Source organism: Ammodytes marinus (assembly GCF_949987685.1).
Source record: "Ammodytes marinus genome assembly, chromosome: 20".
In the NCBI taxonomy this organism is placed as follows: domain Eukaryota; kingdom Metazoa; phylum Chordata; class Actinopteri; order Uranoscopiformes; family Ammodytidae; genus Ammodytes; species Ammodytes marinus.
The window spans coordinates 22,096,144-22,118,570 of NC_137224.1; the positions used below are offsets into that span (position 1 = coordinate 22,096,144).

The 22,427-nt window shown below is 43.0% G+C and overlaps 1 protein-coding gene across 1 annotated transcript in view; it reads right to left on the minus strand.

Annotated features, from left to right (window-relative positions):
• Nucleotides 1–1,148: 1,148 nt before the first annotated feature.
• LOC307267217 (rho GTPase-activating protein 23-like) overlaps nt 1,149–22,427 on the minus strand; it is a gene marked incomplete at its 5' end in the record, with an annotated part of 27,583 nt that continues 6,304 nt past the window's right edge. Inside the window, 23 exon segments of the mRNA XM_080049476.1 lie at nt 1,149–2,419; nt 2,996–3,027; nt 6,274–6,367; nt 6,495–6,539; nt 8,378–8,503; nt 9,320–9,409; nt 9,502–9,575; nt 10,143–10,221; nt 10,635–10,787; nt 12,160–12,275; nt 12,626–12,732; nt 13,181–13,242; nt 14,301–14,618; nt 15,283–15,420; nt 16,072–16,111; nt 17,112–17,220; nt 18,287–18,448; nt 19,633–20,661; nt 20,664–21,057; nt 21,459–21,519; nt 21,625–21,703; nt 22,093–22,188; nt 22,333–22,363. Coding sequence (XP_079905602.1) covers nt 1,469–2,419; nt 2,996–3,027; nt 6,274–6,367; nt 6,495–6,539; nt 8,378–8,503; nt 9,320–9,409; nt 9,502–9,575; nt 10,143–10,221; nt 10,635–10,787; nt 12,160–12,275; nt 12,626–12,732; nt 13,181–13,242; nt 14,301–14,618; nt 15,283–15,420; nt 16,072–16,111; nt 17,112–17,220; nt 18,287–18,448; nt 19,633–20,661; nt 20,664–21,057; nt 21,459–21,519; nt 21,625–21,703; nt 22,093–22,188; nt 22,333–22,363 — 4,386 coding nt within the window. The 3' untranslated portion in view covers nt 1,149–1,468.

Here is a 22,427-nt window from a genome sequence, read left to right on the forward strand (position 1 = left end):
GATGATTTTAACACCTGGAATTACTACGCTGACCAATAGCAAACTGTAATTCATTAGATTTGTTGCTCCATTCACCTTTATAAACCTCTGTCGCGGTAGTAAAATGCTTCATAAAAAGAGGGAATGTTTGTGTGCGAACATATTGTAAACCAAGCTCATTGTCAATAAGTGAGTTAAACAGTTCAGAGGGCAAGTAGCTATAGCCACATTAGGGCTAACTAGCCTTGGCAAGTTGACACCATCTCACCTAGCTTCAAGCTCAAAGTCTGACTATGTGTGGAAGTGTAATATGTGAACACCCAAGCTAGATATAACCTGGGGATGATTCCACAGGTATTTTTCACTGGGAAAGTTGATCAGATTTTGGCAAGAATGTCTGGAACATACCAGGATCTCAATTCGCTTTGATCAACTCTAATGTTCTTTGGACGACATATCAGGGTATTGATAATTACATTTACAGTTCATTTGTTAAGTACACATTTAAAAAAGAAGTTCAATTAGTCATACTTTGATGTTGTTTTCAGCGTGAGTTTCATCTGGTGTTGGTATGAAACTCTACAACTGTGCACAATGTCAAATAATGATAATGTTTTCAACATGTTTTCAGCCGATAAAAAAGCAAAGAGGGGAGGGTCTTGAGTGTACTTAGTTTCCTAAAGCCAAGTGATGGACACTTGGCTTTACAAGAGGTGACACAGTTAATCCAGTGTATGTTAGTAAGGGCAAGTACTCTACTCAAAGAAAGTAAGTAATGTCCTCACAACAGCTTCATTCTCCAAGAAACAAGGCCCACACAACGTTTCAGCCTGAATAGAACCTGAATGTCTCCCTGCATTCCGAATCGCATACTTTCTACTATTTAGTATGGGAGAAAAAAGATTTAGGATGTCCCGATTCTTGTGGCCAGATTTAGGATGGTTAGAAGTACCCGGATGTCTACTACATCGGGCCAAGATTTTTAGTGTTGAAAACAGCATTCTATTTGGGGCGATTCTGACCCACAATCCAGTGCGCACCTGAAGTGACGTCACATCAACAGAGCCTCCATATGAAAACAAACGGGGATGTGACGGATATAAAAGCAAGAGGCAAGATCAAGGCGTAATGTTATGATGAAATAAATAAGTAATAGTATGTCCCAATTGTGGCATACTGCATCCTAACTAGATCATTTTTATCGTCAGATGTAGTATGTAGAATAGAAAAAAGAAAGAGTATGTGATACGGAACGCAGGGTCTGTTTATTTTTCCTCATCACCCTTCTGGTCACGTGATGTAACCAAACTATAAGGGTCATGGCTCACTGTAATCAAATCACACCTGAGAAGGTGTAAGGCCAAATGGTCGGCTGAAACGTGGTGTGTGCCTTTGCACTAGATAATTGTTTTCCAGATCATTAGGCTGTTGTGCGGACATTACTCCCCTTCATTTGTGAACAAGTACTTGGTACTGCATTAGTCAATGGCTAAACGATGACCGTGTGACGACGCCACACTCTTTCCTTGTCCCTAGGGCCCAGTGCCGATCTCCTCAGAACCACAGACGACCCCGCAGAGCTTTGATCTATCCAGGCCGAGACAGAGGAGAGAGGGGCAGGCTGCTGGGCAGGACCAGGGACGGGAGGAGCCACAATAGATCCCAGAGGAACTCCACCACATCCATTGTGAGCAGGCGTCCCCTCCCTGACTCTGATCCCCTCCACCCTCTCTGCCCTCCACCCTTTGACTCGCTCCTCACTGCGGCCCAGCTCCAGCTCTAGGTTCATGGACACGGCCCTCATCCTGCTTCCCCTGCTCTTCCTGTGGCGGACCGGCACTGGCTGGTTCCAGTCTGGCTGCTGGGGCCCGTGAGCGCTGGGAGCCTGCTGGTTGTTGGGGGGGAGCCTGGTGGGGCGGATCCAGAGAGGGCCTGTGGAGTGACCTCGGGCCAGGGTCTGAGACCTGGAATGGGAAGGATGACTAGTCCCAGCCGGGGGTCTCGGGTATGTGGCGTGGACCTGATAGTGTGAGCGGGGGAAACTGTTTGGATGAAATTGCGTTGCGTTCGCTTTTTTGGTGCGATTGTCCGTTCCCTTTCCCGCGTCCCTTTCAGCGTCTTCTTCTCCTGCAGATGAATCCCTTCCCTCCGTAGTGTCTCTTCCCTTCGACCCATTCTTCTTTCTATCCCTTTTTTCTTTCTTAGGAATGGTGTGTTCTCCCTTTCCTTCCTCTAGCCCTGCTCTCTCCTCTCCCTCCTCCCCTTCCCCTCCCTCTCTGTAGTTGCTGGTCTTGACCGGCTCGTGTTCTGAGTCCTCGTCAGAGCTGCTCCCGTGCAGACGGGTGCTGTAGCGTTTCTTACGTTTGCGGGTCACAGCGGATATAATGGACATGGGAAGGAAGTCCCTAGCATTAAGGTCTTTCTTGCAGGCTGAAGAAAGCTGAAAGGTTCAAAAATGCCAGGTAAGTATTGGTCACTTACACTTCATTTACCAAAATCAATCATTCAATCACAGAATTACAATTAAAATACAATTACTTTTTTATCTTCTGAATGTCTAAAGCTATAGTGCGTACCTTTTCCGTATAAACAAATGTCGGTTGCACTCGAGCCATTGCTTAACGACTTGACACAAAGTCCACCAAGCCTTTCAGATCCACTAAACTCATTCTGTATTTCTCACTAATGCAGCGTTTGGTGTTGCCCCTCCCCTCTCCCCCCCAACACTGGCTCAGAAAAATCCCAAGAAGAGCCCAAGGTATGTTTCAGTTGTTGATTCTACTGCTAAGCAAAAACAACCTAGAAGTACAGCAGAAGGTTTAAAATCCATGCGTGATCACCAAAGGTTTACCTCATGTAGATGTGGCCGACGTTACGCACGATAGCTTTAAACACTAATAGTGATTTTTAAGGCACATTTTCTTAAACATTTACACGTGTAGCCAAAGCATTTACTTAGTGTGCCTGAGTGCCTTAGCAATGAGAAACAATCACAAGTAAAAGATGTGCTGCTTACCTTTGTCTTAACTGAATCGCTGGTGGTGGAAACTGTCAGAGAGGAAAACAATTGTGCATTAGAAAACATGTCGTCAATGGAGAGGTGACTGTAGTAGTTTGAGGCTGAGTTCGGATAGCCATACTAACGTCCTCCCTCCTACATACTCACCATCTATATACTACATACTGTCTACTTAAAGATCGAATGTGTATGCAAGGTGCGTCGAAACATTCACACTGAAGTATACTCAAGCAATAAAGAATTTCTTATTATTATTATAAGAGTCCGGCCGTTTAGACGCTGTTTAGTGTATTACCGCCCTCCACAGGTTAGATATAGAACTAGATTTTTACATACAGTCCTGTGTTGGGCAGGAAATGCAGAATTGTAAATAAAGAATTTAAAAAGAACCTTCCTTGTCGTTTGAAAAGAAGCAATGCATTGTGGGGCGGTTGAGTAGGAAAAGTATCAAATCGATCCACACCCAAAATCTTCCCGGAAGTTAGTACTTATCCGGGCAATTCTCACATACCCAAACTCGCATACCCAAACGGTCACATACTCAAATTTAAGTCAAAATGAGTATGAGTAGGACGTTAGTATGGCTTCCCGAACACAGCCTCAGTGTGATACTGGTTATGTGTGACATCTGGCTAATCACAGCACACACACTACCAGGGCTGCAACATTTGTGGAGAAAATCAAGCAAACAATGCACTCTTCTGGGCTTTTACTGCTGCTAGAGTTGACCATTTTAACACTACTAGGATATAAGAATGACTGTCTATTAGTGGGGAAACAGACAGGAAGAAAATAAACGGGTGAATGAAGCAAAGTGTAATAGAACCACCACCAAACACAAACACATGCAAAGAGAAAGACCTGTTCCTACCGAAGAGGCTGATCCACTGTCTCAGCTAGAGAGAGAGAGAGAGAGAGAGACAGAGTGAACAAAAGGCCGGAAAAAGAATAGAACACTGAGAAAAAGTAGGAAACATTATCAGTATATACAGGCAGAAATATAACAGTGCAGAGATCTACAGGGGAGGTAAGAACTGAGCCTCGGAGTATATAATATATAGGTTAGATTTGTAGGGTTAGCAATTCAATTATGAAGGTTTTGTTTGGTATTAGCCAAACTTTAAGAATCTAACAAAAATCTCTCTCTCTGACATATTAATTAATAGCTCCCCTGTGTTCCTTTGGAGTGAATGCATACTAGCAAGATTAGGCCTCCAGTCAAGTCAACTACCCTGGACCTACACCAGCAGATAACATACTTCATGTACAAACTAAATAAGTAGGCTTATGAAATCGTATGTTGCACTAAGAGGGAAGGAGCTTTATAAAGAGGTAAATATGCATTAGATGGATGAATGCTTAAATTACTACAAGTAAAAAAAGCATCTGAATCCAATAGGAAAGTCAGTCAGTGTGGTTTCATGCAGACTCATAATCGGGTTAATAAAGGAATAAGACTTCAACAGGACTTATAGGATTGCATATCTCATATTAGAGTTTGCGTTCTGCGCTTGCTCAAGAGTTCCCTTTCGGGGGATTTCACAAGGAAGTGGAAGGAGACGACGTAATAAATAGTAGTGTTGTTGCCGGAAGGGAACTGGACGTGGCTATATAACTACTTGTTGAAAGGGCTACAGCGCCACCTAGCATAGCGGAGTCAGCCATGCTCCGGCCTTTTATCGAATCTTTGAAAGGCTGTGTATACTCAGACAAGTGACACGGTCCGTTCGAGTATATGTCTTAATCCAATCTAGTTGTCCCATGGAAACGCACTGACTGATAGATGTAGATGCTTGATTTCAAATGCATCAGGTGCAACAATTCATCATTTGATTCTCAGTAGTGTGCAATAGTGAACGCCAATCAATGGTGCACACATAGAAAGCATCATTCCATCCAGCCTGTAAGACTAGCATGCCTTCCATGACATGATCTGACATTGACCAATAGAGCATGCAGAGTATGACCATCACATCTGTTAATATGGTTAAAGAGGAATGTTGTTGGAGCCGCTAGGAGGAATTGTGAAAACAAAAGTAAAAGTTTTATCTGGTTTAATTGTATTTTTTGGCTGATTCTGGCAATTTTAATTTAATTTGCTCTGTCCCCTTCTTAAATAAACTGAATTGAATTAAATTGAACTGTTTACATTCTTGATCCCAGACTCTTGCTCGGTATGACTTCTTTGCTGATGACATCACTTTTATAGGACTGTATGATTGCCTTATCTGACACAGTGGCCATCCTTATAGATAAACATATTGTACAATCAGTATGTAATAAGGACAGCGTAAGGTTCACACAAATTTGCAACAGACAGCAGACAATGGGAGCTGCACCCAACTACCTCAGAAACAAATGCATTGAATTGTCTATTACTGTAGGTCTTTGGATTGTACCTTTAATATGCAATGGAATAGTTGGAGCTATTCATTGTCACATTTGATAACTTAATATTTATTTATTTATTGTGAAAAATATGTCTCAATTAGTTAACAACATCGGTATTATTATTTTCGTAAATTTGCTATTTGAAGGTTTTTGTTTGCCCAGATAATAGACCTTTTTTTCCCTGGGTAAGATTGGTTGTATCATATCATCTAGTATCATACTTTTGGTTTATGGTTACTTTATATTTTGCAAATGTCTGCTTAAAGATCTCCTATTATACTACGTTTCTGGTCTTAATTTCTTGTTAAAATTTTAAAAAGATTTTCGGGACACTCTTCCTCTCACCCTAGCGTGCACAGCAGTAACTCTCCACACTCTGCTTTGTGCTTCTCCACCCCCCCCCCCCCCCCTTCCTGCAAACCCCACTCCGTTGTGATTGGTTACCTTCCTTCCGGAACAATTTCGGCAGCGCGCGGGCAGATTTGAGAGCAGGAAGGTGGGGGCATGGCCGGAGTTTGCCTGAGCAGCACGTTACCATACATGGAAAAATCCGGAATTGTGACGACACGATGGCAGGACATTTGAATCGATTTGAACATGTGATTTCTCGACCGGCTGCCCTAGTGTTTAGCGCTCTGCACAGCCACCCCAGACGGTCAGCAGGGAATGCGTCTAAATGCATGTACGTCATTATTTGATACGCTAGTATGGTTAAACATGACTATAAATCATTATAACAACGTTTATAGGTCATAAAAGTCGAAAAGTATAATAGGTCCACTTGGTTAAAACACTCCCTTGGATAGGAACGTCCAAAAAATGTATTGCATTAATCCAAACACTTTAAACATGATCATGTATCTTGGATTCTTGAGGAGCCTGACCTGATGGCTGTCCTGGCATGCCCGCTCGGCCTATGTTGGACAGAAGGTGGTCGATGTTGGGCATGGACTGCAGGTCCCTCTTATCCTCTGGAGCCTACACACACAAATACACATCCACAAGCAATGTGAAAGTAGTTCAAATGAGGACAATGAAATGGCTACAGGAGCCGCACTTAAAGACATTCTCAGCTCTGTACACTAACAAATACACTGCAACGTACCTTCTCCTCTTCATCATAATCTCCATTACTGAAGAACCAGTCATGCTGTTGAAAAAAACAAACACAGCATTACTAACATTAAAACACATAGAGTACTCACTTTTAAAGGTGCACAATGTAACTTTGGGTGTGTCAGAGAAGTGACAATTTTCTAAGGTATATTCTAATAAACATTCTAGTAAACATACATTCCTCGAAAGAAAAGGTAGATCCCTGGAACACTGTTTGTTACTGTTTCCATCAGTAGAGCCCACGTTTTTGTTATGTACAAACATATTCCAGTCTTATGTTTGGTTACAGGTGCCTCGATATACATTTGCTTTGATTTATAATAATGGAATTAATCAAAATGAAGAATCACAAGTAGAGTTAACATGTTTTTTAAACTAACTAACTGCAGGCTCTGCGAATGTAAATAAATCTCCCTCCTTAGAAACTGCATAGTGCACCTTTAATGAATCATGCCCTGCGTTCCAAATCACATACTTTGTCTTTTTACTACACTACATTGTGAGGAAACGGAAGGTTCTCCGTGAGAATCGTGACTGATTCCCTCACTGCAATCTGGTGTGTGGCACTGATTGGCTGATTGGACCCAGGTGTGAGGAGATGATATATGCCCTGAGATCCCAGTGCTTTGTGCTGCTCATTATCTCACCTTAAGAGGTAGTGAGAGGTAGTGATGGGCAAATGAAGCTTTTCTGAAGCATTGAACCATTCGAGCCAATCGGTTCGAAAATAGGTTCACTACTCGAAGCTTCAGTAACAGTGACCTCTGCTGGTGAAATGCAAGTGTAGCCTACAGTGGACCGAGTTTACATGCTTTGAAAATGCTTTGATCATGTGCCCCCGCCCCCCCCCCCCCCCCCCATACACACACACACACACACACACACACACACACACACACACACACACAAATAAAATAAAAAAAAAGATTGTTTTGTTCATTGTGTTATTGATGAGAGAATGATGGTAAAATGTAGCATGACGGGGGTGTGCTTGTGTTACTATGGTGGCAGGGGTGTGCTTATGTGGGACAGGGAACATTCAAAGATTTTTATTCAGGTACATGTCCGAATGACACGAGCAGTGTCGCTGAAGCGTCTGGTTGGACGGCGAACCAGTTGGGTGGTTAATTCAGGGAGTGAAGCAGTTACTGCTTCGGACGTCATATGTCACGTGATTTGAAGCAAGTTTCGAAGCGTTGGTTCTATTGGCTCGTAGTCCTAGGGTTCAAAGCACGTATCGAAGCTTCAGAGTCAAATTGCCATCACTAGTGAGAGGTTGTCTCTGAGTGCTCCCTGTGTGTCTAAGTCTTCTGTTTTGTGTGTGTGTCCATTCAGCTGCTTGGCAGTGGTGGTTTTGTTCGTGTTTTAGTTTTCAATATTAAAAGGTAGCCTGTGTGGCCCTGCACAACTTTGTGCTTTTTGTTTTCTCCCCCCTCCCAGTGTCGCGTTGCGATTTAGTGGTTATCCCTCCGGGGATAACTTTTAGAAACCCCTTGGTCCGCACCTGTGTCCCAAACTCCCCCCCGAAGCCTTACACTACATACTAAAGTACAGAAGAGTTGTAGTCTTTTTACTACACTACATACTAAAGTACAGAAGAGTTTTAGGGCCACGGGAGAGAAAACTAAATCAGGTAAAGATTTCTTGTTGTCATTATGTCCAGAAATGTCAGGAATAAAGAGGAATACTGCAAAATGCTATTGGAGTTAGTTGGGCATTTATGTATTTTCAGCATACTACAATTGACGTGCATGTATTGGGACATCCTAAATCTTTTTCTGGCATACTAAATAGTAGGGAAGTATGGGGATTGGAACGCAGGGATGCAGTATATCTTGCGTTAGAAAAAAAGCAGCTGTGTGGGTTTCTTACGTGCAGGATAAGCGTTTCCACTATCTTGTAGCGGTCAGGCATGTGTGTGACCATGTCTGTCATGTTGTCCTCTGACGACCTCACCAGAGTGGGACCGAACACCAGAGCCAGGTTCCTGGGCTCCATCTGGGGGGAGGAAATAAAATACCTCTATGTTCATATCCAGTTCCATTGAAAGGAATACTTCACCCATACGGAACCGACGTTCTATCATTGTAAAATCGCTATTATAATATAATGAATGAGGTTTTTCTACCCTCAGTCTTCCCTCAGTCTTCCCTTGGCCCAGCTGTCCTGTTAAATCCTAACCTTACATTTTTACTAGTGTGATGTCAGTCTAGTAAAATGTAGGGTTAGACAGTGAGACCATAAAACACTCTTTATGCTTTTTCTCAGGCTAGGATGAACTGATTTCAATTATTTTTTGCACATTTATACTACATAGGATCTCAGAGTTCAATACACCTTCATATTCCCACTGGTGAAGTAGGTCTTTAACCACCACAGTTTATATGAATACAAAAAAACTAAAAGCCAACATGTATGGTGTGGCGACATGCTTTCCTATAAAGGCCGCTAAGAGGCTTGGATGGGCTCCGGGCAGTTACACGTCATTCAAATGAATCCAAGTCCAGCGAGTATAGTTTGAAAATGTATTAACTGAAGACAGAATGACAACACATCAATAAAATATATAGTGACGACAATGACGATGTTAATGACGGTAAACAGAAAATATAATCAGGAGCGCCACTGACCCCCTTTGTCTCGTACCCCCGCCCATCCGAGTGCCCAGGTATATAGATTAAACCCCACCCATGTGTCAATCAAACTGAAGTGACATGAACCAAAACAGTGTGAGCAAACCTTTCAAAATAAAAGAATAAAACAAACAGAGTAAATACACATGTTGGCGCCTACAGTACATATGGGTTGGCTGACCTTGTTCTGTTCAGAGTGATCGGCCACCGTCTTGAGGTGGCCCACCAGGAACTTGAGGGTGTGGTAGTAGTGATCTGGGAGGTCATGGATCTGGATAGAGAAGCAAGACGTGGGTGTAGAATTAAAAAATGTATCCATGATAAATACATTCATTCATTGCCCTACATGGTGCGGACACCTACCAGTTTCTTCATGGTCTTCAGTCTTTCCTCTGCGTCTGCTATCCGGTTGGCATCAATGACATCGATGTATTTGTCTGTAAACAGCAACAACGTACAAAGAAAAGGGTGACATTATTAAAAAGTAACATATTTCACAGTTTAACATGATACATTTCACATGAAAACAACAGAAAAATAAATGTTCAAACCAAATCTTTTTATTTTTTTCCAAACCGATGGTAATGTAGCCCTGATCTCTGCAGCTAACTGACAAAACGTTACGCGGGTAACCCAGTGGCAGGCGTAGGTAAACATTACACATCATACATGTTCATTATGATTTATGCTTTACTTTACATTAAAGAATTGTATTGTAGATTTGATTTGACATGGACATGACAATATCATTGGACGAACCAGATGCATTGTTTTCAGTGTATTAGCATAAATGCTAGTTTTTTTAAAAACAACAAAGAAACTAAACAAAGACAGAAACAAGAACAAATACTGATGAGGGAAACACTGATAATTAAAAGAATCAAAATGCAGTATACAATGGAGTACAGAGCAGCAATATAATGATAGTCAAATATATATATACATAGAGTAAAGCAAAGGCAGCATGATCAGACAATAAACCAGTTGTAAATGGCTGGACTCACCATCAGTGAACAGCGGCTCAGGCAGTTTTCTGAAGAAGGATTTGAGCAGGCTGCTGATTACGTTGAGGTCCTGCCATCGCTGTGGATAGGGAAAGGTTCAGGGTTATACAAGGGATAGTTCAGCACTATAATGGAAGGAACACACCTCATCAACAAAGTTACTCTGCAATAAAACTCATCATAGGTAAGACTCGACTCATATTTGTATTAATAATGTTTTTCTGTTCCTCTACAGTATGTCAATGTGTACTCTCTCTCTCTCACACACACACATGCACACACACTGACGCACGCACGCACATACACACACAGACAGACAGACAGACAGACAGACAGACAGACAGACAGACAGACAGGCAGGCAGGCAGGCACACACACACAGACAGACAGACAGACAGACAGACAGACAGACACACAGACACACACACACACACACACACACACACACACACACACACACACACACACACACACACACACACACACACACACCTCCTCAGCAGTGTTGATGTCCATGCCCTTGTTGAGGTGCTCCTGCAGGTTGGACACCATGGCGTTGTTCCCTGGTACCCTGTAGATGCCGGTGTAGTCCAGCCCCGTGGCCTCCACCACCCCACAGCACATCTCCACGATCAGAGGGACAAACTAGGGACAGGACACAGGACAGGGGGAACACACACGCAAGATTTCATTTGATTTTTATTTAGTGATTAGAGACACAGTGTAATCAAGACAAGACGCTAAACAGAGGAGAATATTTTGGGTGTGTTACAAATACAAATGCAGTATATAGATTTGAATTCTGTAATGATATAATATTGTAAAGCAAGGCGTATAGGAGTATAAAGGCATTGTGCTTCTGCCGGCTCCTTCTGGAACTTATCCTTATCTATGTTTGTGTTTTATCTTTGGGTTTTTATCAGGTTTTATTTGTTTTTTCTTCTGTTTAATGTTGATTGTTCGAGTTACATAAATTGTTTTTAATAAATGTCAGAAGCAGTGTGTGAGGGAACATTACAAATGACAGTGATTGGCTGAAGGGCCCTCTAATGCATGTGACATCACACAAATGTATTCAATGTAAACATGTAGAAGAATGTCTCTGTATAACCAGTTGAGTGATGCCTGGTGCAGTTTCTTATATCTGACCCTCGCCAAATAACTGTCCTGCATTGAAATGTTCAAGTAAATACTGTGTGTGATGATGAGACAACTTAGACTGCACTGTGGGATGTGAGAAGCTAGCCAGCTGGCAGATAGTCTATGTTACAGTCACTTATCCCCTAATAACAAACCTATTAAAATTATAATTATTAGTATTAACACACACCAATAGATTCAGTTTGGCAAGACAGCCTTTTGTTATCACCTGAATCATTTTCTTGTTCTTTAAGGACCACAAACCATTCTCCCACCGGCCAATCTATCTATCCATCCATCCATCCATCCACCCATCCATCCATCCATAGTAAGTAAGTAAGTAAGTAAGCTTTATTTATATAGCGCCCTTCACAGACCAGGGTCACAAGGCGCTTCACAATACACATTTTTATACATACACTCAAACACCGATGGCATCCATCCATCCATCCATCCATCCATCTATCTATCTATCTATCTATCTATCTATCTATCTATATATATATATATATATCTCTCTCTCTCTCTATCTATCTATCTATCTCTCTATCTATCTATCTATCTATCTATCTATCTATCTATCTATCTATCTATCTATCTATCTATCTATCTATCTATCTATCTATCTATCTATCTATCTATCTATCTATCTATCTATCTATCTATCTATCTATCCTATATTGAAACACTTTGCTGCTCTCTGTGAAGTTAAATGTTAAGTGGTTGATACAGTACTCCCTTGTGGTTTGAACCCAGGCTATATATTTCTGACTTGAGTGTCTCGGACAGATGTAGAAATCATGTTATTTTTATGCTATGAATCATATTGTTGGCATAATTTTTTTTGGCCTGAGCATAAGAGACACTGAAGGCTTACTTTATGGTTGAGAGCAGGCTGACAGTCCTCCAGTCTCACCCCGAAGGCCTTGGGGCTGCCTGCTGTCTTCCTGGCCTTCTTCATGATGTTGATGCCCCACAGCGCCTTGTTGTCATCTGAGCTCAAACACACACATTTACATTGGAGATGTATTTTCACATGGAAAAATAATAAGAGGTATGGACACCGGAGAATTGACGGTTTAGTATAACTAACAAGAATCTAAAGACATGCTCGCAGCTCAATAAAATCCTTAAAAGTGTGTGTGTGTGTGTGTGTGTGTGTGTGTGTGTGTGTGTGTGTGTGTGTGTGTCCAAAGAACCCTTGTTTATATGCCACATGACGTCCTAAAACACCAATCTCTAACTGTCTTTACATCGCTGCTTATGACATGCAGTTAGCAGCATTTAGAATTGTGTTCTTCCTGTAGTTGAACTCAGGCCAGAGATGTCATGTTTGTACCCACCGGTTCTGGATGCACGGTTGACTGAGGTGTTGTCAGTCTTAGCCAGGAGGAAGGGGGGCATCATACGGTGGGCTCTGGGCGAGGAGTCAGGCTTACTACCTGTCAGACTGCACCGGGGGAGACACACAGAGACACATGGAAATAAAACATCTTGGGTTTTTTTTGTTTTTTTCCTGATTATTCATGTTTTTTGGAAGGGAGAAGACACCCCCCCCCCCACTATCAACCTCACTTAGCACTAAGCACTTGGCATTACTTCCAGCTGTGAAAAGCACAGTCAGCCCCAGTCAACACCAATCAGGGCAGACTGGGCTTTTTTTTGGAAGGCGGGGCTAGAAGAAACATGCTCTAAAACGTCTCTTTCAGACAGAGGCTGAACAAGAGGAGATTCAGCAATGGCCCCTCAAGATATATAAAAGATTTTTTTCAACACTACACCATGAAAAACTATTTCTAGAAGAAAACCAGCCTAGAGCTACACTGATTGCTTATAACACATAAGGTGTGTCGGTCACGCCAATATGTTTGGCCAAATAGAATCTGTCCCGTGCTGACCTGTGTTTCCTGTAGTCATTCATCTTCTTGTTGATGAGAGCTTGTCTTGAGAAACCAATTTCCTAGAGCAAATGGAGATCACAGATTAGCTTGGTGTGTGTGTGTGTGTGTGTGTGTGTGTGTGTGTGTGTGTGTGTGTGTGTGTGTGTGTGTGTGTGTGTGTGTGTGTGTGTGTGTGTGTGTGTGTGTGTGCGTGCGTGTGTGTGTGTGTGTGTAAATTCCATCATGTTAAAGTGATAGTTCAGTATTTTTGAAGTGGGATTGTATGAGTTACTTAGACATAGTAAGTGTGTTACCTTATGGAACCTTTTTTCTTTTGCCTTATACATACTGTATATAAATGCTTACCCCAAAAATAAATATCCGTTCAATTATACACTAAATGTAGGATTTGGGTGATACACTGCAGTGCACCGAGGCAAGTTGGCGTAGTAATATATTGCTGAAATACGCTTGAAAGAAGTGCAAAAATAAACGGCTGTTCGACAGTGCTGTGTAGCCTATCAGTCCACAAATCAACAGTGAAACATTCCTTAATTTGGTGTACCACTGACCGGATACTTACTTTTGAGGTAAGCATTTTATACGTTTCCAAAAAAAATGTTTCTTCTGCCCTACTCTGCAACAACACAATGCTGACTTCTGCTACTGCGACGTTTAGCCCAAACTGCTCAAAATAACTGAGCTGACCGCCATCTCCATAGGGTAACAGACTAAGGCTGTGTTCAAAAAGTCCTACTAACGTCCTACTCATACTCATTTTGACGTCAATTTGAGTATGTCGTGGTTGTGTATGCGAGTTTGTGTAGGCGAGAAATGCCCGGATGAGTACTTACTCCCAGGGAAGATTTTGTGTGTGGATCGATAGGTTACTTTTCCTACTCAACCGCCCCACAATGTTTTATTTTTTTGCTTCTATATACTTCAGTGTAAACGGTCCGACGATCCTCGCATACACAATCGATCGTTAAGTAGACAGTGTGTAATATATACATGTTGAGTATGTAGGAGGGAGGACGTTAGTGTGGCTTTTTCGAACACAGCTTAACTATGCAGAAGTACCTCATACAAGCACACAATAATACTGAAGTAGCCCTTTAAGTGTCTATGAGGGTCTGACCTCGTTGTCTGTCTTGCTGTTCTCTCTGATGACCCTGATCCAGGCCAGCATGTCGTCCCTGTCCTCGGCCTGGAGCAGGTATTCACAGAAGTCCTGCGTGGTCAGCCTGAGCGTGTGCTTGCGCTTGGTCTCGCTGTAGGCGATGTCGATGAGGCAGCCGCGGATGCTGATTGGCGGGTGCTGCTGTTCGTCCTGGCTGCTAGGCCCCGCCCCCGCCCCGTGAAGCACCGCCTCCCTCTTGTCCTTGTAGAGGAAGAGCGAATGGGAACGCAGCACGGAGAAGGCGCGCTTCCACGGCCGCATGCCACCGCCCACTTTCTACAATGAGGGGAAAAGACCGTACACAAAGAACATTAAGCCTTAAGACCAGCCACTGCAGGGAAAGGCACGGGTCCATTTTGAGATTTCTTTTGTCTAGTTTGCTTCCATAACATAACCTGGTTTAAGCCAAAATGAGGTTGTAGCAAAGATACATGGTTTGTGTTAATAAAGGTTTTACTTATGATATTGATCCCGGAAGTTGAAATCTGTCAATATCTTTCCAGCTTCACTGCAGTGTTTTAACTGTCCAGTTTATACTCAACATTGTATTTGGTCTATGTTCCTGACATTGTGTTTCCACTTTATTCTCAAAGTGCATAATGAAAAAAAAATTCTCTCTAGTGTCTCTAAAACACATTATGTATTAAGTATTCAAATGTATATATTGGAAGACATTAAACATGGTTCTAAATATGATGGGGAAACATTTTGAACAAACTCAGGAAGCTAACGTTCGCTAGCTACAGACCGTTCAATCTGTTGTCGACAGTTTAGCCGTCAAAATTCACAGCTGCTGGTTAGAAAAGAGAAACGTGCCGTTGTCTTCTTCATTGTAAATTCAATGACCCACTTATTACAAAGAAAGAAGTACTATGAAGCTTGACAGATGTGGTGACAGACAGTAGCTAAGGTCATAGTACAGGGGTGTGGGGTTGTATACCTTTCCCTTCTCAGTGAGGATCTGTTTGTAGTGCAGCCAGCCCTCCTTACGGACATCACTAAAGGTGATGGTTCCCAGTTCAGAGGTGGAGTGGCGCTTGGACCGGGCCTCCTCCTGGGCTCGTAAGCTCTCCAGAGACTACAACACAATGGATAGGGGATTATGGCTTTCACACTAAGCAGCGTTTGTTAGGTTGGGCAAGGAAAGGCAAGGCAAGGCAAGTTTATTTATATAGCACAATTCAGACATAAGGCCATTCAAAGTGCTTTACAGGGGCAAGATTAAAATTCATAATACACATTAGAAAAGCGAATGAATAGAAATACAACATTTAAAAGCTAATGAGTAGACATAGAACATTTAAATAAATAAAAAATTGCAGGTTAAAATGGAAACAAAAAAGTCTTCAGACTTGATTTAAAAGAACTGAGAGTTGCAGCAGACCTCAAGTTTTCTGAAAGTTTGTTCCAGATATGTGGAGCATAACAACTAAAGGCTGCTTCTCCTTGTTTAGTCCTAACTCTGGGGACTGTAAGTAGACCTGTCCCAGACGACCTAAGGGCTCTGGACGGCTCATAACGTATCAGCAAATCAGTAATGTATTTCGTCCCTAGACCAATTAGGGCTTTATAAACCAACATCAGTATTTTGAGATCAATTCTTTGAGTGACAGGAAGCCAGTGTAAAGACCTCAGTTAGCTGAAATATACATCAAATACAAACAGAGTAAATTGTAGATGAATACATGTATTCAGGTTTTATTTAAAGTGTATTGCAGAGCAGACTCACCCCGTCAAAGAAAAAGCTCTTGACCCTTTTTGGCAATTTGCTGTGGAACAGAAAAAGCACACGTCATAATCTATGATGTAGAAAGCACTTACATGTGACAAAATGACTTGAAAATGAAACATTGAGAAATATAATATGCATATTTTAATCCAACTAGAAATGATAGTAACCAAAACAAATCAAAAAGTGAATATTCCTTAAAGTACAACAGATAATGTATTAATATGAATTCCTCGTAAAAGCTATAACGTGCATATTTTCAAAATTACGACGAGGATAACTAAATAGCGCGTGCCTTAGGTGATCAATGTGTCTCCACTTAACTGTCATTTATGAGACTTTTTACAGACCGATTGCAATGAGGAAATAGAGCTTTTTCTTAAGATTATCTATTGGCATTTTTGCTTTTATATATATCATATGATATCTAACCGCTACACCACGAGCACCCCGCATATAGTGGCACGGCTAAGTGCTTATTTTCACCTCAATCTTTCAGTTGATGATACAAGCGTGACAATTGGCATGAGCAGTCTCCATGAGTCACTTGACAAGAAAATTGTCCCGAGACATTTGAAATTTTGAATTTGAGTTCGGGTTTTTTAATTGATTTTTTTTATTTAATTTTTTTTAAATTTTCATTGTATCGGACAATTTTCCTGTCAAGTGACGCATGGAGACTGCTCATGACAATTTGCACGCTTATATCACAAATCGTTAGCCTCATAGCATAATTGCCTAAATCATATTTATTCTACTCTACTTTTACTCTACATCTACTCTATTCTACATCTACTCCACTCTACATCTACTTTTCGTTAGCCTAATAGCATAATTGCCTAAGTCATATTTTAAGGGTTATAGAGTAGGGTAAAGTAGATATAGAGTATATGTAGAATAGAGTAGATGTAGAGTAAAAGTAAAGTAGAGTAAATATGATTTAGGCAATAATGCTATGAGGCTAACGAAATTGAAAGATTGTAGCACTTATCTGCTCCATAAACAGAGCTTTCACAGTGTTCCAGTTGTTCCTGACTTACGAGAAGACGCGGCCCTCCTCTCTGAAGGTGTTGAGACCTTCTTCACAGGACTTGGATCTCTCTGTGGTGATGGCCAGCAGGTAAGAGGAGCGCCGGCTCTTAATGCTACCTGAAGAGACAGAGAGACAAGTCAGAGAGGGACAGAAGAGGGAGAGAGGAAGAGGGGGGGAACACTGCAATATAATGTGTGAAGAGTGAAGGCAAGAAGATGAGTAACTGAAGTAATGAGTGGTTTAAAACAGTGTATGGTTTTACATGAGGCTGACATAAGCCAGGAGGAGGGGGGGGGGAGAATTTGAATGACTGTAGCATCTTTCAAATATTTTTGACTGCATACATCAAAATAAGTTAGTTAATAAATCAAATAATCGTCAATCACTTCTTGACTGCTATGGATGCTTAGTTCCCATTGGCTACAACAAAGAATTCTGGATATGTTACAGCTCTAATTTGCACCATTGCAATAAAAAAGCTAATCAGAGAAGTTAGCGTCACCTGCTATACTAAACTAATGAAAAGACTGATGTTGTAGATATTTTTTAAGGTGAACTTAAATGATTCTGGAGAATCATTGTTGTCAAATTCACTTTTGTGTCAAAATCAGTGAATATCTCTGTATGTCTGTACTGTGTGTTCGCTGAAAAAAATCTGGTGTTAATACACAGCCTAGGCTCTGTAGACTGGTATGTAAACAAAAGGGTATTCAAACAAAAGGGGGTCCACAGCAGAAATCAACATGCCTGTTTACAGAGCCTAGGCTGTGTATTAACACTGGATTGGTCCACACACCAAACAGACCATGAGGCTAAAGGCTAGACAAACATATCTTAGCACTGAATGCATTACATAATTCAGCTTCCACACCAGGGAAAAAGAAGAACAGATCAGTATAGCGTTATGATGTGAAAGGTCTTTTGTTATTACAAGAAGATTTCTCATTATTTCGACTTACAACCATATGTTATAACAGGAAGCTGCAGTATACACTAAGAAGGTTTTCACAATGCTGGGCCAGCAATACATTACTGCTTGCTTTTTTGACTTTAAAACATTCATGGTTGTGTCTGGTAACATCAGTTCAAACACACTGAGAAAAAAACCGTATGACTATCTTGGTCTAGCTCCCTTTGTTGAGATCCTTTTCAGTTAGTGAAAGCATTGTGCATTGGACTCACTGCAGTGTTGAGAACGCAGTCGGACAAAGGGAGAGATGGAGGAGAGGGTGTGGGAGACAGAGGTGGAAGAAGTGAGAGTGAAGGCCAGAGAAGAGGAGACCACAGAGCAGGCTGGCACATAGCAGGCCTGCAGGTCAATACTAGGACTGGTGATGGGGTCGTCTGGAGGGTCGGCATCACAAGGGAGCAACAGGGGGGGGACAAAGAGAGTATGATACACACACAGATAGACATACAGATAGACAGACAAGAGCAGCTAGAGTGGTGTTCGCAGGTTGTTGGTTAGGACATAGAAAATGTTTCAGAAAAACATACCAGAAACATTTAACATTCAGGATTCGTTAGCATAGATTTGAATAGGTACAGAGAACTACGTATAGGGCCAAATCCACTAAAAGGATTGCACTGATTTTGCGATTGTAAACCTGTGCAAATGAGAGAAAAAAAAGATGGCGTTCGATCCACAAAGCACAGCACGCGCAAAGGGGGAAGTGCACGCAAACTCCAAACTGCACTGCACCGCCAAGCAGACTGCAACCTGGGTGTGCCTGTCCCATTTGTGAGAATGTAAATTTGGGAATATTCAAAGATTCTGTGCAAAATGACCCCCTCCCCTATGCAAACAAGCCTTGTTGCATATACCATCTTATCCTCAAAGGCCAGCCCTAATTGCTACAGGCAGTTATTGTGGTGCTGTTTAATGCCATTGTCAATCTTGTTTTATCTTGACGCAATTTCTCTTTTTCTCTCTGTCTCTCTCTCTTCAAAGTTGGTGAGCTTTGAATGATATTGAGTTATATAATGGGGGAAATCTACAGTCAAGGGGAATGGAGTTGAAACAGTGCTGCCTGGGAAGAGATCCGCTTACTCATGTAAACGCAAAAAAAACAAGGGCAAGCTAAAAGCTCACCTGTCAAACTGTGTGGGCATGTTAGCCACGGCATATAAATAGTACAAGTTGCTTTGTGGATACGGTGCTAACACGCAGATTGGCGGTGCTATTTCTAAGCAAATCATGGAGCTCTTAATCCATTCTTTGTGGATCTGGCCCATAGTGAGGGAACCCAGCATTATGTTGATATGGGTGATACACACAGAGACATGTTGGAAAGGATAGAAACAGAAAGAAAAGGTATACCACAAAAGCGTCAAGGTGAAATATTGAAAAGCTCTGTAGCAACAGACAACATAATTGTTAAAAAATATGACTGAAAATACCATCAAAATGTGTTTTATAGAGTAATCTATTGTATCAAAGTGACATTGTTTGAGGTTCATTTTGTTACTGTGTTGACAAGGTGTGACCACTATATAAAGTCAGTTGCTACAGAGGACAGCTCACTAACCTATGAAGGGAATAGAGGAGAGGGAGTTGAAGGCATGCTGTGCCAGGCTACCATTAGCCCTGCGGTTGGGCCCGGGCCCCTCAGAGACAGGAGAGGGTGTCCTGGTTTGTGGTGTCAGAGCACGGGGCTCGTGGTGACGCAGGGCCAGTGCGGGGGCCGGGCGGCCTGGAGGCTGCTTCTGCCTCAGCACCACCTCCTGATGGAGGGAGACGGGGGAGAGGAGCTCCCTGTCCTCACCCAGACACACTCTCTCCTCATCTGATGCAGACAGGGCCGGGGTGGATCGGGGCCTGGGAACCAACGCTCCGTCGCTGTCCACAGGGCTGCTCCCGCCCCCCGGGCTCCAGTTCAGGCAGGGCCCGCGGTGGCTGGGCTCTCTGAAGGAGTGCGCCTGCTGGAGGATGTGGGTGGCTTTGCGGGAGAAAGACGGGCTGTAGCTTTGGTAGCCTACTAGCTCTTCTTCTTTCACTCTCCTCGTTTGGGGTTCAGCTACCTGCCTGCTGTTAGGAGGAGCTGCTGTGACGGGGGAGGTGACTGTGCTTTGGTGCTGAAGCCCTACTGAGATGAGTTGCTCTTTCTGCTCGCTCGGTGTTCTCACTTGTGAAGAGTGTTCGTAGTGTGGTGGGACCAGCGCAGAGGCCTGTGCCAGTGTTTCCACCGATCGGCCGTAGTTGTGCTCGTACTCTGCGTAGGCCGCCAGCAGGCTCTCTGAACACGACCTGCTCCCTGCTCCTGGAGCACCGTTCCAGCCGCCTAGCCAGTTGGAATCGTGGGAAGCAGCAGCAGCAGAAGCAGCCTGGTGGTGGTAGAGTAAGGTCTCTCTCCTGCGTTGCTCTGCAGAGACGGAGGTGGAATGAGACGTAGCAGGTCCGGGGCCGAGAGCCAGCCCCAGGCCCAGCTCTGCCAGATGATCCTGAGAGATGCTGCGGTGTCGGGGGGACATGTGCTCGGCGGCCTCGGCCTGGCTGTAGTACCAGTCGGACAGCGCCTGGTGGCAGAGGGAGTCTGTGCGGGCGGAGGAGGCGGCCATGTGCTGCTCTTACGCGGCGTGGGCAAAGTGGCCGAGGCGATGGCAGCGTTGTGGTTGGCAAAGTGAAAGTCCAGAGCGCTGACGGCCGAAGAGGAGCGTCCGCGCTGCCTGCTCCATGAGGAGAAGTGTCCGCTGGCCTCCTCAGCACTGCCCCCGGTCCAGCCAGGGCTCAGGGGAGAGGAGGCGGCAGCAGGGGGGCGATTGTCCAGTGGGAAGGGGGCCGGGCCGGACCGACACTGCCAGTTGTCCAGCGGGCTGAGGGGGCCGTGGCCGGGCTGGGGGCCACTGGAGCTGGGCTTGGTGGGAGGGTAACAGTGAGGAGGTGGATCAGGAAGGTGCTGGGCCTCGCCTGAATACGGCTGGTTGCCTTTCAGGTAGGCGTCCTGGGAGTACGCCTACAGACCAGAGAGGAGAGGACACAATGTTACTCATGGACACAGAAAGAAAGATGGAGGGAGCAGCTACAGGACAGAGGCACATGCAATAATAGCTGGATTCCACACATACAGTCGACCATTTTGCGGAATGTGTTTTTCAATGTTTTTATTTTTCAAACTCTTAGTGGTAACAAAGCCTTCTTTAATACCCATCACTACATGTTGTTGTTGGTCGATCAGTACAGCCTTATTGTCCATGCACAATTCGAACTTCCCTAAAATATCTCCTAGAACATTGACATAAATACATAATCCATGCTATAATGTAATGTAGCCGGCCTAGCTAACTGTGACTACACATGGGGGAAACAAGGGGAATGGAAGAAGGGAGAGAAAAGAAGAAGAAAGACAATACTCACACTTACCAACTGCAACACATCCTCGTCTTTTGGCATAATAGAGAGCTCCAGAATGTCCTCACTACAAAGCATGTCAAGATACATGAGCATTGGCATCAGGATATATATATATATATTTATATGGACATTAGAAGTGATTTATAATATTTAATATACAGTGTCCTACCTGTTTTGGATGAGAGCGATCACTTGAGAGTAGGTTTTCCCCAGAATGCTTTCCCGATTCACTTTCACCAGCCTGTCACCTAGAGAATGTAAACACACAATCACACACACACACACACACACACACACACACACACACACACACACACACACACACACACACACACACACACACACACACACACACACACACACACACACACACACACACACACACACACACGCATAGTTAAACAAGCATATTTTGAGGCAAATATAACACAAGTACAAATGTAGATTCATTTATAATATATGCAGAAACAAATATTTTATATACAGTGTAATATTTCTCAGTCCTTAGTATATTGATGTTCTATAAGTGTCACAAAGAATTCATTAAGGAGTAACTACGAGAAGTAGTATTAGTAAACGGAGCGCTTTTAGTAATGTCAAACAGGTAAAGAAGGGAGGAAAAAGAGGTGTTTTCTACCTGTACAGAGTCCAGCTTGTTGGGCGGGGCCATTTTCTTTGACACTCTTTACAAAGATGGTGTCCATGGGCTCCAGACGTGACTGCTGACAACCTGCTATAAAAGAAACAACAACACAGATTCATATACATATATGCATTATGTGTGCACACACACACTAACTGAATACTGAATTGACTGCACTGTCATTGACAAAGAGTGTGTGTCAGATAAGGTCAACAGAAACATTTAAACACTCACTTTTTCCGCTTGCATTTCCGTTCTCTTCATCCTGTGAGAAACACAGAGCAGGATGAGTGACACACTGATTCCCTGTGTGCTGTCCACATACACCA